General features: G+C 38.9%; 1 protein-coding gene across 47 annotated transcripts in view; it reads right to left on the reverse strand.

Moving 5' to 3' along the window:
- Window positions 1-25,380, reverse strand: part of PTPRD (protein tyrosine phosphatase receptor type D) — a 2,329,646-nt gene that overhangs the window by 312,180 nt on the left and 1,992,086 nt on the right. For 25 of the 47 annotated variants that reach the window (XM_017949398.3, XM_017949394.3, XM_017949399.3 and 22 more), the window contains 2 exons: window positions 14,076-14,224; window positions 10,695-10,836 (listed from right to left, as the gene is read on the reverse strand). In XM_017949398.3, the coding sequence (XP_017804887.1) occupies window positions 10,695-10,836; window positions 14,076-14,224 (291 nt within the window). The remainder of the gene's footprint in view (window positions 1-10,694; window positions 10,837-14,075; window positions 14,225-25,380) is intronic. The other 22 variants (XM_017949434.3, XM_017949395.3, XM_017949415.3 and 19 more) reach the window with 1 other exon arrangement.

The following is a 25,380-nucleotide window of genomic DNA, read 5'->3' on the forward strand; positions in this document are numbered from 1 at the left end:
CGGGCGCGGTGGCTCACGCCTGTAATCCCAGCACTTTGGGAGGCCGAGGCGGGCGGATCACGAGGTCAGGAGATCGAGACCATCCTGGCTAACACGGTGAAACCCCGTCTCTACTAAAAATGCAAAAAATTAGCCGGGCGAGGCGGCGGGCGCCTGTAGTCCCAGCTACTCGGGAGGCTGAGGCAGGAGAATGGCGTGAACCCGGGAGGCGGAGCTTGCAGTGAGCCGAGATGGCGCCACTGCACTCCAGCCTGGGCGACTAAGCGAGACTCTGTCTCAAAAAAATAATAATAATAATAATAATAATCGTACTGATCGTAGTAATACTAGTGATGATAATGATAATCACAACAACAACTCACATTTCCTGAGTGCTTAGAACTTTGCTAAAAGCTTTACATGGATTATCTCCTGTAATCATCCTCTTAAGTTTAGGCAATAGGTCTTCTTATCTCCACTCGACAGACAGAGAGTGAAGCTTAGAGAGGTTAGGACATGTGCACATTGCCACAGAGCAAATAGGGGAGTTAGGATTTGAACTCGGGTCTGTCTGTTTGCTGAACCTACACCCATAACTACACTTTCTGTCACTTCCTATACCAAGGTTGGTAACAGAAATAATTGAAAAAACAAAACAAACAAATAAAAAAAAACAAGCAAGAAAACATTTTCTATTACCTCTTTCAATGTTTCAAGGATATTTGAAATTCTTCTGCTACTTCTAAAATATGTATCTAATGCTACATTTTCAAAGAAATCATAAAAGTTATAGATTTTTATGTACTCTGTGACCTAGATGGCATAGAACAGTATGACAGTATCACTGTAGTTTCACTAGGCAGTTGAAGCAATTGACTACCTGGACCTACCTAATGTATAAGCATTATGAAGAATATGGAAATGTGTGTTAACATAACAATAAGCACAAATGTAAGGGGGAAAAAAAGGATCTAAAATTCTTGGGATTGTATACTAGCATAGCACTAATAAATGATCTTCAGTCTTTCAGAATAAATTGGTAATACTGTATGTTTTCAGATTGTTGTATCATCTTATTTCCATGTGAAAAGCTGTTTTTCAGTCCTTTGGATTAAGGACTATTTGAGAAGACACAAAAACTCATTTTCCAGTGTTCTTCAGCCTCCCTTCCCTTCACCATAGCCATGTATACATATAACAAACACTTACCGAATTACTATGTGCCTAGCACTATTCTAGATGCTGGGGATTCAGTAGTGATGCGAGAGCCAAACCAGCTAGCTCAGCTTCAAAGAGATAATAAAGGGAGAAGGAAGGAAATTAACATTCTTTGGCAAGTTTATTGTTAGTTACTCCGCCAGATGATTTAATATACATCATTAACTTCCCCACAAACAGCCCTAAAAGATAGCCAGGATCACCCCCAATCCTACAGATAGGAATTTAACATTCAGACTTGAGTAATATGTCTAAACCCATACAGTTAGGAAGCACTGGAAAGTTTATACAAATTCATGTTTATGTAGCTATAAAGAGCATCTCTCTTCATTCCCTGTTTCACTGTCTTTGTAGTTCTCTTTCCCTTTGCCTCGACTTCTTGGCGCTCAATCACACTCTTCATCTTACAGTGGCCACTGAAATAATTATTATTTACTTTGTTCATTATATGTAAAGTAAGACTCATTCCTACCCAAATGGTCTCTTAATGCATTGTGCCTACAACCATATCTATAGATCCCTCTACATATGTACCTGTTCATGCCACAAATATCTCTTGGGTGCCCAATAAATGCCAGGAACATTTTTGGCCATGGAAAACTGTAATGGAGCTTATACACAAAGGAAGAGGTATACAGGATAAAAGTCTCAAGAAATAAAGAGTATAATATCACATAGTAAAAAGTGCTACGAAGCAAATTAAACAGGTCATACACAAACACACTATATACATACTACACGTACAAAACATACATATATGCAAATATACCTCCCCAACCAGTTTTTGTATAAATATTGATAGTTGATAACTAGCTTTATTAAAAGCCATCATGATTTTATGAGCACACACTTTTCTCCCGTACTTAATTTTCTAGTTGACTGGTAAATGATAGAACTATAGTTACTCACATAGTTAAACAAATACATAAACAACAGAAAGAACTATGTATGCCAATACTTAGAAAGGTAGAAAATATCTAAAAACTTTTCATATTGATTTTCTGGTCTCACAATTTACAGCTTCATTTTTTAAACAGCTCTTTTGGTATTTATGCTCTAAGAAATACAGGATATCTTCTGGGAAAATACAAACTATGATCAAATTTTAAACCTGAACACAGACATCATCAGACATGTGAGAAAAATCTCAAAAGCGCTACACTTATGACCAAAAATCTATCAATTAAAAAAATCTACTGTTAAAGGGTGGAAATAACATTTATTTAAAGAATGGATAAAGTTTAATAATCAAAGGTAAAGTTCTAAGAAACAAAAAAGAAAGGCACGGAAAGTTTTTACATATAAATTAAAATATAGCTCATTTTGGAAGATGACAGATAAAGAGAGTCTTGAAATGCTCTATTCCCCGGTTGCCTAGTAGTTAAAAAAGAAAAATCTTGCTATCTTTAATAAAATATATTAAGAATATGGGATGTGTGTCATCATAGTTGTGTTTAATGTGGCATTAATTCACAAGTCATTGTTTTTTTAATAAGATATAATAAGTTACTTGCTCTTCTAAGGAGATATGTAATTAGGGCTTTGATAATTAAACCCTAGATGAGGCATTTGGTATATCTGTGCCCTAAATACCAATAAATTATGCATGCACAACTTTTAAAACAACATCTTAATTAGTAGCTTAAAATAAAACTAATTTGGAAAACCAGGAGACTGAATTTTTAAAAATTGTTCAAATTTTATCAATGAAAGCCAACCAACTACCTAGTTTTAAAGTATAAACATCAATTATGAATGACTGTGATTGTTTGATAGACTAAGTGAAGTATTTTAGTAAACTCCTTTGTAATTTTCAGCTCACATAAAGATGGTCTAGGTTAAATTAATCACACATTTTCTCACTTATTAGCTTTATCTCCTTAGCCAATGAGTTATGTTCCAACCTCATTTTCTTTTACTACTACTATTTTACTTCTATTCCATTCCGACCTACCATTGTTCATACCCACCTGTAATTGCTAATTTTACGTGTCACTCGATTAGGCGAAATATCTGGGGTGCCCAAATATTTGGTCAAATGTTATTTTGAGGGTACTGTCAGGGTGTTTTTGGATGAGACTAACATTTAATTTAGTCACCAAGCAAAGCAGATTGTCCTCCCTAATGTGGACAACCCCTACCCAATCAGGTAAAAAACTAAGGAGAACAATAAGCTTGAGCCTCACCTGAGGAAGGAAGAACTCCTCCTACCTTCAAACTGGGACCTCAGCTTTTTTCCTGCCTTTGGACTCAATGTGAAACATCAGCTCTTCCTAGGTCTTCAGCTTGCCAGCCTTTGGACTAGAACTGACATCAGCTCTCCTGGGCCTCCAACTGACAGCCCTGGCAAATCTTGAAACTTCTCAGCCTCATTACTAATGTCAGCCAATTTGTTAAAATAAGGCTCTTCCTATATATGTACATATTCTGTTGGTTCCCTTTCTCCAGAGAACCCTAATACACTGCACACACCTACCATCAATACTCAGGGATTTCCTCCCTAAGCCACTTTGCTCATGAAGCTTCTAGTTTCTACTTCTCTCTCAAGTTAGCTCTATCTCATAGACTCCTAAATATTCTTCATGCCTCAACCCACCAGTGTCCTCACACTCACCGTGCATCATCCACGTGGTATTCTGCACACTTTGCACCCATGGCACTTCGGCACCTTTTATTTCAAATCATACTTGTCAACTTGTCAGCTGGAAGAACATTGTCCCTCCAAGACAATATCTTGTATATAAAGTAAATATCTCAAGGGCTGAAACCCACTGTCACACGTAATGCAGCAGGGATAATTTCAGACTTGGCAAAACTCAATGAAAATCTTAGTTGTACGACCAAGAACAAATCATTTCAAACTCTCTGGACCTTGGCTTCTTACATCCAAAATAAGTAGTAAACACCAAATTCCCTTCTAGCTCAACATTTCTATGGTTCGGTTAACAAGTTAAGCAGCAAACACTCACATGAGTTGATGTTCATTTCAAAATTATTAAAAATAATATTTTAATAGGAAGTCAAAAGAAGAAAATTGTTCTTACTTAAATGCAGTGATTTACAAGTGTGCTCGTTTTTTCTGAGCCCTTTTTACACATGCTCTCAGTGTGGCAAAACAAGTAATGGTTCCAAGGAAGGAGCATGCATCACCAACATAACAGTCCTCAAAAGACAGATCAGAAGGAAAATGAATAGCCTCTCCTCACAGGTACACTTTCTCTCCCAAATCTTCAATTTTAATGTCTCCCCTTACTAGGGTCTCTCATAGACTATCCATATGGGCTTCTGCCTTTGTGACCACTGATACCCAAAGAATCACTGTTTTTAAATTCTAAAGATTACACCAATGAAAGTCAGGAGTGTCTGTTCACTTAAAGTGGCTCTGCCCACCACCACCTTTTTCCAGCATGGAAATGCGGTACACAGGAAGGCTTTATCGTGTTGGTATCAATGTATTCCAAGTACTCAACTATTTTGTAAGCCTTTTCCAGTAATCTTCAGTCAGTACCATAATTGTCAGCACGTTTGTTCTGCGGTGGCCACCCTTCCTTTTGTTTCCGTCCTTCATAAAAATCCTTTTGTGTGACACTCAAGCAGCTGTGCTTTGTTCTTTAATGTTCCTAGCCTGGATCTCCAGCCGAGACCACTTTATAACATAAACGGCAAAGTACCATTTTCACAGCGGGGACAACTGTGTTCATCTTCAAAAAGAGGCATTAATAAAATGAGACTGTAATGAACATGCTAATTCTGATCACAGGGTACTGCACAATGGCAGAGATAGTTGACTGCCTTCTCCCTGAAAGATTGTAAAAGTTGTATGTTTTTTTTTTTTTTTTTTTTAACAACTGCTATAATGGCTTAGGTTTTTTGAAACAGACATATTATGCAAACACTTCTCTCTATTTCCCATTGCAGCGCCTTCTCTGTCTCATCCAACTGCTCACTGTGTGTTTTACTATCTCAGTAACAGTCACCTTCAGGGAGCAAATTTCTTCCATCTTGCAAGAACTGACTTGCTGAAATAGGCATGTCAGTGAATCATGGAAAGCTGGAGAGGGGTGATCTGAGTGATCTGATCGCTAATCTGAGGCCTTCCCAATGCATATGAGGCAAAAAAAGAAAAAAAGAAAAAAAGAAAGAAAAACAGAACAGGGAAGTTAACAGATTTGCTTAAGATGCCACAGCTATTTTGTGACACAGCTAAAGCTGGAATTCAATTTCCTAAGTCCTAGACTTGGGTACTTCACATGTTATCTTTTGTCCTAATGGTGATAATTCACAAATGATATATTTATATGTAAGAGTAGATACTCACACGTATCACTTGATGAAATATATTTGCTAAACGAGGTAACTAAAATGCCTCATATCTGGTAAACTAGCATTTTTAGACAATAATTGTACTGTAGATATATTCTATGAACAAAGCTAGTTCCCCATAAATAGATAAGAGCAGCAGTGTTATATACCATACCCTGTTCTGTTGTGCTCGTGGTGGTGGTGGTCTGGGGCAGTGCTATTGGAGAATGGTCCAGTCTAAAAATAATCTACTAAGATTTTTTAAATGACCCATTACATGCTGTTTGAGATAAGAGCAAAATGTGTATTTTCTGATCACTTTCCTAAAACAAAAACAAAAACAAAACTCTAAGTTCAAGAAACATGATGACATTTAGTCAGATGCTTAGATTCAAAGTTGATTAAATGATTCTAGAACTTTGTCTTAGAGAAGAGAGGTTACGTAAGCAAGAAGAAATAATTATTGATGTCTTTCCTCTTGCCCAAAAGAAACAGGTACCCCTGGACTCTTACTAGAAAGAAAAGTCTATGGATGGTCATATCTCATTTTCCCTGCCTAGTGATTGATAACATCTACCAGAGAGAATATTTTCATCCTCAGTTATCACTGCATAAATTTGTATTACATGGTTTCCTGCTGATATCTTTAGTCAGGAAGAAATTGTGACCAGCAAACTAAAGAAACAGACAGAACCAATTCCATCTGGATGATAATCCCTGTTCTTACAAACACTCTCTGTGGTCGTATGCTTGCTCTTCACTGAAAGCCTGTTAATTCACTGTCCTTAGCAGCATTCCACAATTAGTTAAGGCACAGCCCTTAATAGCCTCAGTACAACCTAAGGCCTTCACTTAAAGTTCTGCTTAGGATGGGAAAACACAAGTATAACAGATATACTAAACCTCCTAAAGTGTTATATCATTAGGGAGTCAGTATTTTCTTGTGTCTCCATAACCAAGACAACTAAAAAATCAAAATGACTTGGAAGACACAAGCCCTACATTCACCTCCCCCTTCTCCTATTTCTTCTTCCATGAACCACACTCTATGGTACAGTTAATTGCCCAAATATCTTATTTCAGGGCACATTCAGCCTGAGCTTGTGGTTATCCTTCCTTATTGAAACACAGTTTTTAAGAGTAAGGGTAATTTGAAACAAGCTACAAAGGGAAACTTGTTCCGGAAATGCTCCCTTCAAGGCACCTGGGTGGTCAGGGTATTAGTTCGATGTCTTCTTGATTAACCATACGGGTCAGATGTTTGAATCTCCAATTAATTAGTTTCTCTAGTAGCTTGTGTGACATAAATGAGTGATCGTCATCCCGTTCACGTAGACAAAACCCATCATGAGAATTGGCACATTTTTGGCATTTGTCAGTAAAGCAGGGAAAAAGTAAATGATCCATGTGGACGAAATGGGAATCTAATGAGGGCCACTGGATGAAAAGTGTAAAGTGGTCTCCATCTATTGCAGAACAGAGTGCCTGAGTGTCCGCCAATATGATTTGCAAGAGAAAGCGAACCTAAAATGTCACAAAGCTCCTCAACTGCGGTATAAACCTCTTCATACACATTTACTTAGGTGTTCATGATGTTCAAAGTCTATGAAAGTCAGATTACACTGGAATATTATTAAAGACTACTATTAATAGAAATAACAATATTTAGAAGTTTTAAGCAGTGACTCTAAGAAATAAAAATAATTTCCATCCATATTTATTTTATCCTAAAAGGATATATAAAAGTATTCTATTTTAAGATTATGTTTAGACTACTTTTCTCTCATCCAAAATACTTTTGAGTTTTTCTCATGAAAGTTCTTTTTTTTTTTTTTTTTGAGCCAGAGTCTCACTCTGTTGCCCAGGCTGGAGTGCAGTGGCGCCATCTCGGCTCACTGCAAGTTCTGCCTCCCGGGTTCACGCCATTCTCCTGCCTCAGCCTCCCGAGTAGCTGGGAGTACAGGTGCCCGCCACCTCGCCCAGCTAGTTTTTTGTATTTTTTAGTAGAGACAGGGTTTCACCGTGTTAGCCAGGATGGTCCCGATCTCCTGACCTCATGATCCGCCCGTCTCGGCCTCCCAAAGTGCTGGGATTACAGGCTTGAGCCACCGCGCCCGGCCCTCATGAAAGTTCTAAAACTGCTAAATGTAGTCTTCAAAAAAAATAGAAAGGGTTAACTACTCAAATCATAAATTTTCATACAAATGTACTTACACATGACAGATGTTCACATAGAAACTTGAGACCATTTTAAACATTTTTGATGCATTTGTTTTATATGGGGACTAGCTGTATAAAAGCAGAGGAGATGATGAAACTCCAGCCAGCTGAGAGGCAGGAAAACATTAATCCATGTGAATTTCTCAGTAAAGTGATATTTTCCTCCAACTTTTTGTTAATGTCTTCATCGGATGCATAAAGATAAGTCAAGCACGTGACTGCCACTAACTCCTTTTAAGAAGTTCAAGGGATTTAGAAAGTGAAAAAACTCAAAAACGCTTCTGAAAAGTTTTATCTTATCGTACCTTTTTAATATACCTTCTATACGATGGCACTGATTCTAAACCAGGTAAATAAATGGAGATTAAAATTTTTAAAGCAGATGAACAAATGAGCTAGATTTTGCTTCAAATACGAACACCTGAAAAATGACCACAATTTTCAGACAAGCTGATGTGAACTATATATGTATATTCAGCAATATGTATACATTCCATAGTGCATATTATAGCACATACAAACATAGTCTCTAAGATTCGTGCCAGTTCTAAAGTCTAATTTCTAACTCCTACTCTTTTTTTCCCTAATGTCTCATTCTCGCCTATTAGACCATTCATTCCCTTTCCTTTTTAAATAATGTAAACATGTTATTTTTAAAACCCATTCATACAGTTCAATTACCTGTAGGTCACAGACTGTGATTTCCACCCTCGACGTTTGGGCTTACTGTTGCTCGCTGGTGGTAGCTGACTCGACTGCTTCAGAACTGGTGCTTATTAACCCATCTGGGTATAAACAACCTTCTCTAGGGTTGTGTATCTGGATTATCGGAATGTCTCTGTGGGGTGAGTGCTATCATGGGTGTCTGTTGTACACTCTATGGGATTCACTGTTTCTGACCAGCTTTTGTGTTAAACTATTTGGTCCTGAGAATTGCACAGTAGGAATAGTACTAGAAATCTCACTTGTAGGCAGAAAGCTGATCTTAGTCTCTGTTACTCCCAACTTATTTTATATAAGTATGTATCTTGCTGGAGTGTTAAAACTCCAGCACTAAAGCATATGGTCCATTATGTTATTATCTTGGGTTATTATATTACAATTATCTTTTGTCTAGGAAATCCCTCCTTGTTTTTAGCAACTGGAAATTTCTATTTCTTGTTTGCAAGCCTAATTATGTTTTTAATTTTATTTTCAGATACTTTCTCAACATTTCTAGGTGGTGGTCAGGGAATGGAAAACTTCCTGCACCAACTTAGCTTGTCATAACAGCCAGAAATGTAGCTCAAATCTGACTTGTCTGTTTTAAAGCAGCATCTGTTACATGCATTTAAAAGATATATACATCCAATTGTCAATATTTTCCCTGCAACTCAATAAGGTCTTTATATTATTTCAAACATATTTTGTATATGTAAATAATCTCATTTTCTCAGCCTCTTGAATTACTTCTTTGTGTGTGTGTGGGGTGTGTGTGTGTGTGTGTGTGTGTGTGTGTGTGTGTTTAGTTTCAAAACCACCAGGTAAATTTGGCCTACATTACTAATTACTGCTGGCCTCCAAATAAATAAGTTCTTGACAATATCAGTAGGGTTTACCTCCTTGGAAGAAACCAAGATGTTTATAAAATCAAACTTTTTTATTTTATAAAAGATATAATGTAAATCCATCCCTCCATGGGGAAAAAAAAAAAAATGAAACAGAAGAGAAATGTAGTTAATCTATGTAAGTTCCTCTATGATTCTGATCCTTTCCTTTCCAATTTCCTTCATCTGAGGAAGGTCTATTCTCCTCAATTTTAGAATAGAGCAAAATACAACAAAACAAAACAAATGAGTTGTGTGCAGGAAAGAAAGAGATAAAGGCACAGAATAGTTAATCTGGAAATGTCAACTGTGAGGTGCCTAATCGGGAATGTTCGTATCTCTATACAAAAGCCTGAATTAGAGACATACAACACAGTCTTCATCACTAGCTTTATTTTCCAGCACTCCCATTGTAAAGGAAGTCTACAAACTGAACACACTGTACTGGAGATTTGGCAACTCACCCTGTGCTTTGTCAAATTGTGTAAGCAACATTGTCGGAGACAAAGAAAGGGATTTGTCAGCCCAGTTATTTAGATCAATACATGTTGGTTTAAGAAAGATAACAGACAAACAAAAAACGTATTTTTTTTTTTTTTCACATAAGACAGGTATATTTCTTATACTTGGTTCTGACCCATTGCTTAAGGAAAGTTCATCTTTAGGCTGAGGTTGTTTCTTTACTTTGCAAATATCAATGTCAGCTATGGTAGCTGTAAAAACGTAGCTGCTGAATGCGGTATGAAAAATCCATGCACGAGAAATGCCAACATACAAAAGAGTACCATATCCTGTTTCCTTTCTAGATGCTCTGCCAAAAATCAAAATGGTATCTGGCATTTGAAATCAATACCTTTTTCAGCTTTTTTACCCCTGATTCTCCCCCTGAACTCTAGTTCTATTAAGACCCGTAACTAGAGAAGGTATTCACTGTCTAATGAAAGTTCAACTCTTATAAACATTTTTTTTTTTTTTTTTTGAGACGGAGTCTCGCTCTGTCGCCCAGGCCGGAGCGCAGTGGCCAGATCTCAGCTCACTGCAAGCTCCGCCTCCCGGGTTCAAGCTATTCTCCTGCCTCAGCCTCCCGAGTAGCCGGGACTACAGGCCCCCGCCACCGCGCCCAGCTAGTTTTTTGTATTTTTTAGTAGAGACGGGGTTTCACCATGTTAGCCAGGATGGTCTCGATCTCCTGACCTCGCGATCCGCCCGTCTCGGCCTCCCAAAGTGCAGGGATTACAGGCTTCAGCCACCGCCCCGGCCTATAAACATTTTATTGAACTGCAATTCCCATTTAAGCATCATCACAATGCTAGTCTTTTTAATGATGCTATAAAAGAGATACAGAATTGTAACAATGACACAAACAACAACCTTCACTCACGCACTTACCCCGTAAAACTGTGAGTCTGGTGGATACACTTATTTCTCCCACATTATTTGAGGCCACACATTCATAAATGGCCTCATCCCTCGGAGTCCGTAAGGGTTGTATTCTGAGAACTGATCCAGACCCATCGTCAAACTCTATTACCTATTAGAGGAAACAATAGCTGTCACAGGTGTTGTTACAGTTGTCTACCTCTCAGCTAAAGCTCTCAATGCAGTGGTGGATCTGCCATCAGGCTTATAATAAACTAGACATCATTCTGAAACTGAATTTTGATACAGTGGTGAAAAAATATTTGGTTTAACTTAGTGAATCTTCTACTGAACAAGGAGAAAGATATGTAACTACATATACAAAGTATGGAGATTTCTAGTCCCTACTAAAAACCACGAGGGTTTACTCATTAAAATATTTCAGTATGTGCATCTAGGGCAATTTTATTCTATTAATTTTGCAAGGGGCTTGCAGCTATGATCGATAAACTTCTCAAATTATTCTTTCTCTGACAGCACATACACAAATGTGGATTCATTCAATAATGAGCCTGTAAGGTGAAGAATTAATGCACACCACCACAGATAGCTCTGCTGGTTTAAATTGTCTCATCCTGAACAGTATAGATGGGCAAACCATAAAGAAAAACTGCATAAATCTAGTACTTAGGCAGCCAACGAGACAGCTTTCACAACCCAAAAGCCTGATGGCGTGCATTAATTTTGCCATAAATCATTTCAGTATTTGTTCTAGCTTAGCATTTTCTGCATTTTTAGAGCATTCTTGCTATAAAATGGAGGCTTGCTTCACCAGACAGAAAATTAATGTCCTAAACACTAAGCCTGAATTCACCACCATTAGGAACTTTTCTGTGAAACAGTTTAGTGACACTGATAATCCTAGGTACTTGTTAGCTAATTCAGGTACCACTTAAAAAAAAAAAAAAAAAAAAAAAAAAAAAAAAAAAACCGATGATACTAACAAATATGTATACAATACTAAGGCGTCCTCTGTCTTTTCTGTAACTATGCTGCATTCCTTCAGCTGTTCACTGAGAAGCTGTGCCTTTTTTTTCTTGTATTTCACTGTGAATATTCCCATGTGCCTAAATTATGAATAAATTCAGATTGCCTTATAAATATATTTATGGGATGCTTAATTTCAGATTTTGTGTGTGTGTGTGTATATTAACATACAGAGAAAGGACATCAACAGTTTCAAAATATGTCCACTTCAATCTTTGTGCATTCCACTTTTGTTCAAAATTCACGTAAATATCCAAAATGGCCCATTTCTCAGTGCACTACAGTTTATTTTCAACTCTATAAAGCATACATTTTAAAATAAATCTATTATGCATCTTAGGAAAGAAAAGTTTCATGGTTTCATATTGGAAGCTTTGTTAAGCATTCCATAATTTTAAAAAAGTCATGATCATTTTATGATTTAGTGTAGGAAAAGGTTAAAGCAACTACAAAACCACTTTAAATGTTGACTAATTTATTAATAAATGTCACTGTATGTTTACATTTGTGAACTATTTCCTAGATTTAGACCTATCCTCTTACAACATACAATATACCACACATTACAAGCCAGTGATGTAATTTCCAGTTTGAAAATATCCAGTATTGATTGCATGCCTGTCATGGACCAGACACCATACTTAGCACTGGGGATAGAAGAGGGAGCAAAAACATTCACCATGTACTGCTCTCATGGGCCATACAGACTAGTGAAACCATATATATATATACACACACACACAAATTATATTATAATATAATATATATAACATATTAGTGTTAAATATAGTAAAGATTTTCAACCCAGGACTTGATACAATTTGATGAAGCTGCTTTGTGTAAAAATAATTCATTTACCCCCAAGGTGTTTATATGACTCTTATGGGGAATTATGTACTGAGCAGAGACCATACTTTGAAATATTTAGTATTATAATTTAATTTTTGTTACATGATTTTGTCAGGAGTCATTGTCATTAGCAGGCGTGATGTCAAACTTCTCTTTGACAAAAAATTAACTTCATTTAAAATTGTTTAAATGTGCAGCAAAGATGAATACATACATCATTTTCTACATGACATAGGAAACATTTTCCAAATACTACTGAAGATACTATTTTTGTATTTAAATAAATTATATTTCAATAATAATGAAGTATTTGATTTTCAGACATAATTTTAAACTTCTCACTTGTAAACTACAATCCAATTTCCATGGTGAAACGTAATTAATTAGGTTCTCTATACACTGGAACCCCTGATCACCCTGTAAGTTCCTATGAAAATAAGTAAAATAAAATTGTTCTGAATTTTGTAGTTGTTATATTTCTTTTAACTAGAAATTGCCTTTAATCTGCCAAATTGTAAATTAGGTCATGAAGGAGATTAGAAACTCAGATAAAAGGGAGGTGAGTTTCACAATTTCAGGCAGTTTGGGGATACTGGTAGCCCCTAAAATTAAAGCTACCCTTCTCATGTCTTAAATTATGGGCATGCTATTGTGTGCCTCTCTGGGTAGCTTTCTGTATATCTTCTTGCCTATATTTCTCCTCCATAATGAGCAAATTTCTAAACTATAAGCCTTCTCACAACACTCAAAAAAGAATCTCTGATTTATGTTTCACCATCTTCGGTGCACTGAGCTCTCTTGAATAAAGAAAACCAACTTCTTCAATAGGCTTCTCTGTAGTAGGAACCTGTTTGGGTATGTTTCTTACAGAATAGTACTTTAAAACACTAGAACAAATTTCTCATTCTAGTTCACACTACTTGTAAAACAGGTGCGAGGGGCAGTGGACCACTTCATCTGCTGCTCAGCATCCATTCCCATTCTTCCTGGGAACGAGGATTTAAATTTCCTTTGGGAAAACACTGCTCTTTCATTCTAAGCCTGGAATTGGATGGGACAGTTCTCATTCCCAGGACAGAGGCAGATTCTGATTGGCTTAAATTAAGTAGGCTACACTGTCCGCCTATCCACACAAATTTTCTCTGGGATGAACAAGTAACGTAATAGAAGCCAATGGGATGAGAGGTTTCTGGAAGAGATAAGCTTTCATACATCCTACAAATGTGGTCCTGTGAGGATGCAGAGTTCTATCTTGCAACCTGGGGATGAAACTGACAGATTGATCCTAGGAATACTATTGAGCCCTGGCACAAGTGGGAACAAAAAATTAGCCCTTGAACCCTCAAATGTCCTTTTTTAAAAAGCCATTTAGAGTTACATTTTCCATCACTTGCAATGTAAGGAATACCATATATCAGTGACATCTTTTATCAGAGTAAAGCAAGCCAAATAACATAGAAACCAAAGACAGAGCAGATGCATTCTTCCCCCAGAGAAACAGAACAATGGACCTAATACCTCAAATCTCTGATTGCTGACTTTCTTTCCTTTTTTGTTCCAGACAATTTTAGGTCTTGGGTCTCCCGTAGCTTGGCAGATGAAAGAGGCAACTCCGCCAGAGACCCCTGTCTGATCAACGGGTGTTCGTGTAAACCTTGGAGGTGCTGAAATAAAAAATAAACACCACAGTTAAATTGAAAACTGAAACACACACTATTATCCTACTACCACTGCTCTCCCCACCATCCTCAACCACACCGCCATCAAGACACACATTTTTAAAATGCACTATAGGATTACAAAATTAGAAAAGCAACTTTTACTTTTGGGGGTAGTTTAAAGGGGAAGGAGGTAACTTCCTGGTCAAGTTATCTGTTAGTGCTTTTATTGCTGAAATCTGTATTAAGGTAGAGATCCAATAACATCCGAAAAGCAACATCACACATTAATTTTTATTACCAGTATTAAAAAAAAATCCAATTTGTCCTCTGTAACAAAATGAGCTCATCAATCAAAGTGAGTAAAATTTTAGCGCTTGCTTTGATGCCACTATCAGGACACTGCCAGAAAGCAGCAATGCCACTGCTGAGCTATTAAAATTAGTGACATTTAAGAGAAATGCTAGGAAATTTTAAAGAGACAAGAAATATAGCCCTGAATTAGAAGGTTTGGCAAGAAACAGAAATAGGGGAAAATGGTAAAGTGACTCTCTAACCCAGATATGGTAAGCTGTCTTACTTGAAACTTAGCTCAACAATTTGGATAAAAGAAGATGAGTCAAGAAGCCTCCAAAGTCACAGCAAACCCAAGGATATTTTTATAGAAAGATGTAGACTTAAAGATTACCAAGGCTAGAAGGACAGACATTGGAAGCTTGTTCAACATCCTCCAGCTCTTTAAATGTTCCTAACATTCTTCCTCTTTCCTTAAAACACTTACTTATTTTTCATCTTGCATTGCAAGATCTAGATAGCTATCATGCAAGAATGATATAAAATGTAAATGAATATTTATGCACAAAGATATTCATCATATCATTTGCTTAGCAAAAGAGTATAAGTAGTTGAAACAAACATTATGGGAATTCTGTCAGTGAAATAAACTATGGCATGAAGAAGAAACATCATACAAGTAGTATTATAAAGTCTGTATCATATCACATGAGAAATGCTGATGATGCAATAATCAGCCACAAAAGCATACTACAGAGTTATATGTGGGGATAGCAGATAATGAAAAATGCACACACACACAAAGACAGAACAAAGTAAATGAAAACACTAATAATGGTGTTCAGGAGGAGGTATTTTAATTATTTTTCCGACTGCTTCCATCTTTTATACTTCCTTGAATTCTTACAATTATGTCCTGGTTGAAAATGTTTCAGCCGGGCGCGGTGGCTCAAGCCTGTAATCCTAGCACTTTGGGAGGCCGAGACGGGCGGATCACGAGGTCAGGAGATCGAGACCATCCTGGCTAACACGGTGAAACCCCGTCTCTACTAAAAAATATAAAAAACTAGCCGGGCGAGGTGGCGGGCGCCTGTAGTCCCAGCTACTCGGGAGGCTGAGGCAGGAGAATGGCGTAAACCCGGGAGGCGGAGCTTGCAGTGAGCCGAGATCCGGCCACTGCACTCCAGCCTGGGCCACAGAGCGAGACTCCGTCTCAAAAAAAAAAAAAAGAAAAGGAAAAATTGTACCAAACCCAAACAACTTTTTCTTTTTTTTTTTTTTTAATTTAAAAAAAAAAACCCTGTTACAGATTTTCTCTTCTCTCCTACTGTGTTCTAGTTACATGTCATTGAAAAGTGGCTTTAAATAACCATAGCTAAAATTGATTTTGAAAACAATCCTCGGATTATAAAAAAGAAAAAAGTCATAACAAAGTTCGTTCTTCTTGGCTCATCACCAGTATTTTCTCTGTATTGATTTCACACATGGTGTTCCCATTGGCTTGATGGTGTGTTCTAACTCTGTTTGGTTTTCTTGGAGTCAAGGAAGCTGGATTCCTATCTAAGCTCCACCATTATGTATATGGATAATCTTGGAGGAAAAAAAAAATCACTCAACTTTACCGTTTCTTGGTATGACATATGAAACACATTAATTTACAAAAATTGCAAAACTATGACATATGAAATAAATTAATTTGCAGAAATTGCTTCCAGTTTCAAGGTTTCCTAGTTTTATATATTATTTCCAAAGGAGGAAAGCTTAGGAGAGGCATATTTGCAATGCTGCTCCTGGAGAATGAATTTCCACCTCATCAGCAAATTCAGCTTGTTGGTGATCCTGGAACTGGGGGCCTGCTTATGATAAAAAATATTAGGAAAGCCAAACAGGCTCTAACAACCCTGCTAGATATCACAACCTGTAGCAACTCAGTGTAGCAACAGAGACTAGATGATTACTAGGAGCTGTGGGAAGTACTTAATTTTTTTTTTTTTTTTTTTTTCCTTAAGATGGAGTCTTACTCTGTTGCCAGGCTGGAGTGCAGTGGCACAATCTTGGCTCACTGCAACCTCCACTTCCTGGGTTCAAGTGATTCTCCTGCCTCAGCCTCCAAAATAGCTGGGACTACAGGTGCACGCCACCACACCCAGCTAATTTTTGTATTTTTAGTAGAGACAGGGTTTCACCACCTTGGCCAGAATGCTCTCGATCTCTTCACCTCGTCATCCACCCGCCTCGGCCTCCCAAAGTGCTGGGATTATAGGCATGAACCACCATGCCTGGCCTCGAAATAATTTATTTTTCTTTCTTTCTTTTTTTTTTTCTTTTGAGATGGAGTTTCATTCTTTTTGCCCAGGCTGGAGTGCAATGGCATGGATCTCGGCTCACCGCAACCTCCACCTCCCGGGTTCAAGCAGTTCTCCTGCCTCAGCCTCCCGAGTAGCTGGGATTACAGGCATGCGCCACCATGCCTGGCTAATTTTGTATTTTTTGTAGAGACAGGTTTTCTCCATGTTGGTCAGGCTGCTCTTGAACTCCCGACCTCAGGTGATCCACCCGCCTCGACCTCCCAAAGTGCTGGGATTACAGGCATGAGCCACCGTGCCCGGCCAAAGTAATTTAAAATTGACTAACAGTGAGAGGATTACAAAATACTATACATTGATGTCACTTTTCTGGAAACAAACAAATGAAAAATATATTACAAGTTTTTTTATTTATCTTTCTGCTGTTTCAAACAATGCAAATTGATAATAACTACTTGCTTGTCAGTATCCAATGGAGAAATTATAATTATGCAATGAAAATTTCTAGGGAATTTCCCTAGAAAAACAAAATGCACAGCTGTATTAAATGGTACAATACTGTCATTTTTAGCTACCTTCCTTTTCCTGTCCATAGCCTAAAAACTGTCAACCCTGAAGGGAAATCCATTGTAAGCCCAGCTTCCCATTTAAGTTCTGTTTTGAAATTTCTTGCAAGAGCATGTGAATACAGTGAAGGGCTGTTGCATAAAATGAGTGTGTACTATTAGAAATTAAAGAAAACTAGAAGTAGGATACCCTTTTCCCTGTAACTGGATATTTTTTAAAGGATTCCATCACATTTCTTATCCCAAAGAATGAAGAAAAGTTGGCAATTCTGACAATCTGCAAGTAGGCAACGGATGCTTGGGTAAGTGCTTCCTCTTGCCATGTAAGGACCTGGGTTAGAAAGCTCATCTGGAAACCACCATGGGTGAGGGCATTAAACAAGTCAAATTAAACACAGAAATCTTATTTCTAAATGGAATGCAGAGAGACAAAATTCCCGTACACTTGGAGAACAGGTATGAGTGTCATCTCAATGTTTTCCAGGTATGTTTCTCGTTTATCTTCATTTTCTGGTCAGGCATTGAAGTTTTTTGTTCGTTTTTTGAGACAGGGTCTTGCTGTGTCATTCAGGCTTCAGCGCAGTGGCACAATCAAAGCTAACTGCAGCCTCAATCTCCCAGGCTGTCAGTCCTCCCACCTTAGCATCCAGAGTAGCTGCGACCACAACCACACACCACCATGCTCGGGTAATGTTTTCATCATTTGTAGACATGAGGTCCCCCTATGTTGCCCAGCATGTCTTGAACTCCAGGGCTCAAGGATCCTCCCACCTCGGCCTTACAAAGTGCTGGAACTACAGGTGTGAGCCATCATCACACTCAGAGAAGTTTTCTTGTAATATTGACAAGTATAAAAATATGTCACCCAGGAGGGAGAGGTTGCAGTGAGCTGAGATCGCGCCACTTCACTCCAACCTGGGTGACAAGAGTGAAACTCTATCTCAAAAATAAAAAATTTAAAGAAAAGCCAAAGAAATGACCACTGGATGTTACTGTAGGATTTTATTTCCAGAGATCAAGTCAAGTAAGGAAATTAACCTCTTGAACTGTGGAAAATTTATTAAAATAACCAGTTAGAATGTTTTAGGATCTGGAACTATTTTTCTAATTTCTACCACTGTAATGACTTGATACTCTTCCAAAAAAAAAAATCCTGAAAAGGGTCCTTAAATTTATTCTTTGAAAACAAGAAAATAAAATTGATCACACTACAGTTAAAAACAAATAATTTCAGGGGCTTGTACACAGAAATTTTGTAAAAAAATACACACACACACACACACACACACACACACACACACATATATATATATATGAAAAGACATTGGTCTCACTGACAAGAAAATCATGACTTTCCCATGGGACCCAATGTCAATTTTTCTAGATTTGCCCATGAGATCCAAACTACAAAAAGGATATATGTCATTATCCTATGATACAAAGTAAGACTCCAGATAATATAGTAAAATCCTTTCACTAAGCATGGGTGGTGCATATATAATCATTTTTGCTGGTCAAACTCTCAGACGGAGTCTGTCAATGTTAGGCAGCCAGCCAAAGGAAAGATATGAGGTAGAGAGAAGGCTAAACTTAATAACCCCAACAAATGCTTGAGGCAAGTAAAAATCTTTATTCTCAGAGGGATGTAACAATACACATCACCCACTTCCCTTCTCCGTATCTCAGTTTAATAAAAGGAATGAGATGAATCGTCTGCCTTATTGTGTCATGGATGTTGTCCAAATTTAAGCCAAGCTCTGAAGATGAGAAGAAAAGGAAGAGAATTCAAGCAAAGCATAAAACAAGGGTGTCTACTAAAAAGTCACAATATAGGACAGACTAAGATTCAAATCATGAAAATCTCCATTTTTATTCCATGAGATACAACCATCAGTATTATAGGTAGTCTACAAAAAACAGAAATGTCAAGTGCATAAAGATGGGGAGAAAGGCATTAGAACTTTCCAGTCACCATTACTTAGAGAGGCATCCTTCCATTACTGCTGTAGCTAATTACCATTGCCATCTACGTGAAGCTGCCAATGCTGCACTGCAAAATGCATTTGTGCTCAAGTTGGTTTTGACAAGTGAGGAGTATGATCTTTTATTAAACTAATGCCAGGTACTGCACAGCTCAAATTACTGTTCAACCCAGAAAGTCTATTTTCTAAATGGAAAGCAGAGAAGCTATGCATGTATATGCGTCAAAACAGAGGCATGGCTGATATTCTAGAATGTGTCTGCCAGGCTCGCTTGCCATTTTCAAAGACTATACATTCTCAGGATGCATTCACACCACAGACTATAGCTCCTGGAATTTAGTAGAATATTATTTGCTACACAGCTCAGGAGGAGCCACAAACTACACACTGATTTTTACTTTTAAGAAGTTAGATTGTTTCTTAAAGTCTAACAATGCACAGAATCTTTGAACCTAATGGTTCTAATATTTGGATGCCATATCATGTTTCAAGTTGCTAGGCACTCTGAAGACAAGGTGATGAGCTCAACGTACACTTACAGCTATTAAACGTAGGGAAGAGAACCAACCAAGACCAGCAAACTGCTTTTGTCTGTCCTTAGCAAACTGCTGTACTGAGGGCAAAATCCTCCCTTTAGTACACTATACTAAGTAGTGCTAGATGTTAATGGGGGAGAGCCATTGAAGTCCACCAGTAACATCCATAGATGAATGGAATTTATGAGAAATTCTTAAAGGTTAAGTAGATAACTCAGGGTTGTGGTATATGATTGGCCAACTGAGAATCACTTAAAACAGATTCACAGAAAGGATCACATGCTACAAAAGCGAAGAGACAAAATGAGGGTGCCATTTGTCTAATTTAATTCTAATTAATAAGCTGCTTCTGTGGACATCAAGAAAATATGTCGCATAGGGAACAAAACTAACAGCATGTAACTAATTGGCTGTTTCTTTTAACTGATTAACATTTCCTTAAATAGAGTGTTTTGTTTTTAAAGGGCTATTTGTCATAACAATGTACTTAAAATTTTTAAAGGGGAAGGTTTCTGTTGCTGTTAAATGAGACAGGGAGAGAATGAGAGAATGTTCAATGGGAACATGCAGGTACCCCTGTCTTTAGGAATCTGCTTCCTCCCTATAAAGTGCCTGTAGAATTTATGAGGTGGTCAGCTGAAGTCATCTCTGATCTTTCTTTCTCTGTAAGTGTCAGGATGAAAGCTCTGAAGGAGAGCTCAAAAACAGCGCCTTCGGGGTCCCGTGGGAAATGCAGCACACAGCAGAAGAGTGAGGGCTGGTTGTAAAGGTAATGGCCTGGTCTGAGGGTTTGAGGGGAAGGAGTTACCATGGGCCTTTACATTCCCTTCGAGCCACAGCAAATCCTACTGCCACTTTCGCAAACATGGGGCAGCCAGAGTTTGCGTGGATGATAGATCTTTGTTATAATTAGCTTCATTTTCACTGGGACACAGGTAGTGACAGACAACCGGCCTAAGTCAACAGCACAACTATACCAACACACGACAAAAGGGAAGGAGGTCCCAGAGTTGACGTATCACTGCTTAGGAGGGCGAAAGCATGGCACAGATACCATCTGGGGTAGCTTCCACAGCAGAGGCTGTATATGTACCAGGGCCTGTGGGGACACTGAATCTGTCACATGAAATTTGAACAGAGTCACCTGTTGACATCTGTGGTCAGGATAGATCTTCAAAATCAAAAAGACTTTTTAAAAAAAATTGTTTATGGTATTTCTTTTTAAATACAACTCCCAAAACAACCTGACTTAAAATTTGATTTAAGAACCATTACACTTTAGAATGGAATAAAGAAATAACTGCTCCTTGCGTTCCATGCACTAGACTAAATGTTTCATATATCTTATATACGGTGTTTTCAAAAAGTGTTGCAAGATGTTATCATTACTCCTATTTTATAGATATATAGAAAGCTTTACAGTAATATAGGTATTAGGGAGGAAGGGAGAGAGGGAGGAAAAAGAATGAAAAGACAGCAAGAAGGAGTCACTGAGGTTAAGAGTGAGTTATGAACTTCTGATCTAATTGTGAACCCCTCATGAAGGCAGCAGCGACAGGCCATGTGGAGCGGTCACTGCCATCATACTGGCTGCAGGTGGGCTGCCTCGGGGACGCGGGACATAGGGGACGTGGGGCATAGGGGTCCCACCGCCACCACTGCTGCCTCTGCAGCCGCTCCTGCCACCACTGCTCACAGCTCTGATCTCAGAGCAGAGCTGAGGCCGAGCCCAGGTACTGTCAGCCTGACTGAGTGTGCCCATGTTGGGGCAGCACTGACACACCGGCCCCTTGCCGCCTCAGCCTCCTCCAGACTGTAGGCACTGACAAGGGTGGAGGGGAAGCCAAGCGGGAGCCGAGGGCAGCCTGGGGCCTGCAGATTCCCCTTGGCATAAGCAGCCTGGGTGCCATGGTTGGTGGCAGGAGGCAGACAGGCTCCTGGGTGGAAGAGGATGGATCCGGTGAGGCCCCACCTTCAGGCCAGCGAGGGCCTGAAGTCTGAGTGCTGGGCTGTCAGCCCCACAGACCAGAGTGGGAACTGGTGGGGCCTTTTCTGGGACCACCCATGGCTGCCCATGGACCAGCTGGCAGGCACTTCCTCCCCTCTGAAGCCCATAAAAGTTCCAGGCTCAGCCACAGCAAAGCAGATGATGGGACAACCGGTTGCAAAAAGGTGCGACCCTCAATGTTGTTAGCTGAACACTTGCTGGGATGACCAGCTGCAGAGAGGAGCTACCCTCTCTGATGAGAACTGAACACTTGTTGGGAGGACCTACTTAGCAGAGAGGAGCTACCCTCTCTGCTGGGAGGTGAACATTCACCAGAACACCCTGAGACGGAGAGAAGATGCCCACTATGGGTCTCCTCCTATTGCTCAATAAAGCTCTCCTTCGTCTTGCTCATCCTTCACTTGTTTGCATATCTCATTCTTCCTGGCCACAGGACAAGAACGCAGGACCAGCCAACTGGCGAGGCTAAAAGAGCTGTAACACAAACAGGGCGGAAACACGTCCCTTGCTCGCCACGTTGCAGGCGAAGAGAAGGAGAGAAGAGCTGTGGCCCTTTGAGGACCCCAGACCTGGAAGCTCCCCAAGCCAGGGCTGTGACTCACTCTTTGGGGCCTTGTGGTTCCTATTATCTCCATGTTTCCAGGTGTCACTGCATCCCCCAGTGCCAGCCAGGGAAGCTGCCTGTGGTGCACCTGGTCCAGCCTCCGCCTCACGGAGAATGGAGAACCAGCAGCCATACTGGCACCTGGAACTGCCCATCCCATGGCAGTGGCCAACATGTCTGACTGTGCAGTGGCCAGATCCCATGCTCACTCACACACCCCCGGCCATTCCATGCCTGACTCGCAGTCTCCCTTGAAGACATGGCATCCAGGCCGGTAGTGTGAGCTGAGTGTAGCCTGCCAGGCCAAGTGGGCAGAACAAGCTCAGCGGGCCTGAGCAAAACTTGGGCAAAGGTGCCACTGGCCATAGAGGTTTCCGGCCAGGAAAGCAACACCCCAAAGATCTTGTAACACTCATATTTTTGCTGTGCCAAATTGCAAGCTAGAAAATGATAAAGACTGCACAGATAACATATCTCAACTTATTAAATATTTTGAAATATCTTTTATGTAACTATAAAATGTATACTGATTGCTTTCTCAAGGGATTGGCAAGTACTTTGTGCCATACTACAGCAATTATTTTTCACTAGTTAAGTGAGAAACTTCACCCAGAATATGCTGTGTATAAAAGTTCTCTTAAAGTGTAATATCATTCCAGGATCCAACTGAAATCAGAGATTATGATGTCTGATCAACAGACAAAAATCAATGTCAGAAAATTCACAAACAAATCACCCAAATTTCAAGTTTAGCAGGGTAGGCTACGTTAGTATTATTTTACTTATACATTCACTTTGCTCATGATTTAAAAAGACAAATACCTCAACACAGTTCTCGACATTGATTAGCCCTCTTCCCTTTCAAGACACAATGACATATTTCTATGCATGTCTATACCATTACTTTCATTTAGGCCTCAACTCTCAATTCCTTTGGAATGACTATTAAAGCATTTCCCATTTGGTAGATAGATATCTATGCCTCTGTATAACTACCAATATTTAATTTGTCAAAGGGCTGATAGGCACACTGACAGACAGGAACAGAAAAGGAGAGAGAAGAAGAAAGGGAAGGCAGAAATGAAGAGAGGAAGAATAGATTTAATTTAGTGAAAAGATTATCTCCCACTTGAACTTTCTATCAATGTTAGGTTCTTATTTCTAACTGCTTGAAAGATTACCTTCCAGCATCTCAAAATTGTTGTGTTGAAGACATACCACGCCGTTTGCCTTCCCAGTCCTTCTCCTCCTACTGAGTGTTCACTTCTGTTTTTGGCATATTCACTCTCCCATATATCCCACCTAACAGCCTCAGCCTCCTCTTCTGCCTTCTCCTTTGCCCCCATTACCAATCAATTACTAAGTTCTATTGATTTATCACTACTTTGGTCCCTAATCTAAAAAATGAATGCTCCTGTCTTAAACTGGACATTAGAATCATCTAAGAGTCCTGAAAGAAAGAAAGAAAGAAAGAAAGAAAGAAAGAAAGAAAGAAAGCAGTGAGCAGAAAGAAAGAAAGCAGGAGAGAGAATTAAGAAAGAGAGAAAGCAAGAAAGCAAGCAAGCTAGCTAGCTACAGGTGCCTGAACCCCACCCTAAATCAGTTAAAACAGAAAACAGTGCATAGGACTGGGTAAGTAATTTCCAGAAAATTCCAACATGCAGTCAGGATTGAGCATTACTGAATGATGCCATGATATCTGCAGCTTCCCATCTGGTCACTCTCACTTCAGGGATTTCATCTCGATAATTAATATTACACTTTACTATATGGATCCTTCTTTTGTTTTCCCTTTTCATTCTTTGAGTTTTGTTTCCTAACGCATCTGTGAGTACAGCTCTTTTCCACTCAAAAAATAATAAACAAACTTTAATAGCTTACTTCTGCAAACTAACACCAGAAATTCTGTTTAACCTTTAAGATATTTCAGAGCTGCTGTCAATCTATTTTCCCAAATACATTTCCACCATTGCCCACGGAGAACCCAAAATTCTCCCATCTCGATGCCTCAGTACAGGCTGTTCCCTCATATAAAATGCCTTCTTTCCCCCTTTTGAATTTACAGAATTTACCCACATTTTTCAATTCTAAATTAAGTCCGTGGAAGCCTTCTTTGACCCTCCCCATCTAGATGAAACGTACCATCCTTTTGACTCCCCTATCATACTTTCTGCATCTTTTATGAATCGCAATACTCTATATTTCATTATAGTTATTTTAACCACATGTGTTTTCTCCCCTTTCACATTCATAGAACCTTGAGAAAACGACACATGCCCCTGGTCATCTGTGAAGTCTTATAATTCTCAACCATACTCAGCACATAGTTTCAATGCATACATGAGCTTGGTAAAGGCTCTCCCAGGTGCTATCCCCTAATCCTTGAATACACACTTTTGAGTATTTAGAACGGATAATAATAATGTAAATGTGATTTTTGCACCTCTATTAAAGGCACATTTGCTTACAGCTTGGCAAATTAGCTATGGAATACAAATTCTATGTGAAATACACTGTCATTGCAATACATTGATATGACATAGTAGGAGACGAATAGATCCATACCAAGTCCTAAGCTGGCAAAATGTGGCACAGCCAGATTACAGATTCATGTGTCCCATCATAGGACTGAAGTTTAGATGAAGCATAATATAATGCAATGAGTCTTTTCTGTTTGATGAATATCATTCCTCCTCACTGTCATCACAGAGCTCTCTTCCCCTCTACCACCTTTTGTGTTTTTAATTTTTAAGTAAAATGACTTTACTGTTGTCACTGTACATATTTATGTTAAATTAGAAAATACACATAAGTTGAAAGGAGGTATCACTCTAATGGTGATCACCTTATGAATAACTTTTAAGAA

Source organism: Papio anubis, chromosome 13, assembly GCF_008728515.1.
Source record: "Papio anubis isolate 15944 chromosome 13, Panubis1.0, whole genome shotgun sequence".
NCBI lineage: Eukaryota > Metazoa > Chordata > Mammalia > Primates > Cercopithecidae > Papio > Papio anubis.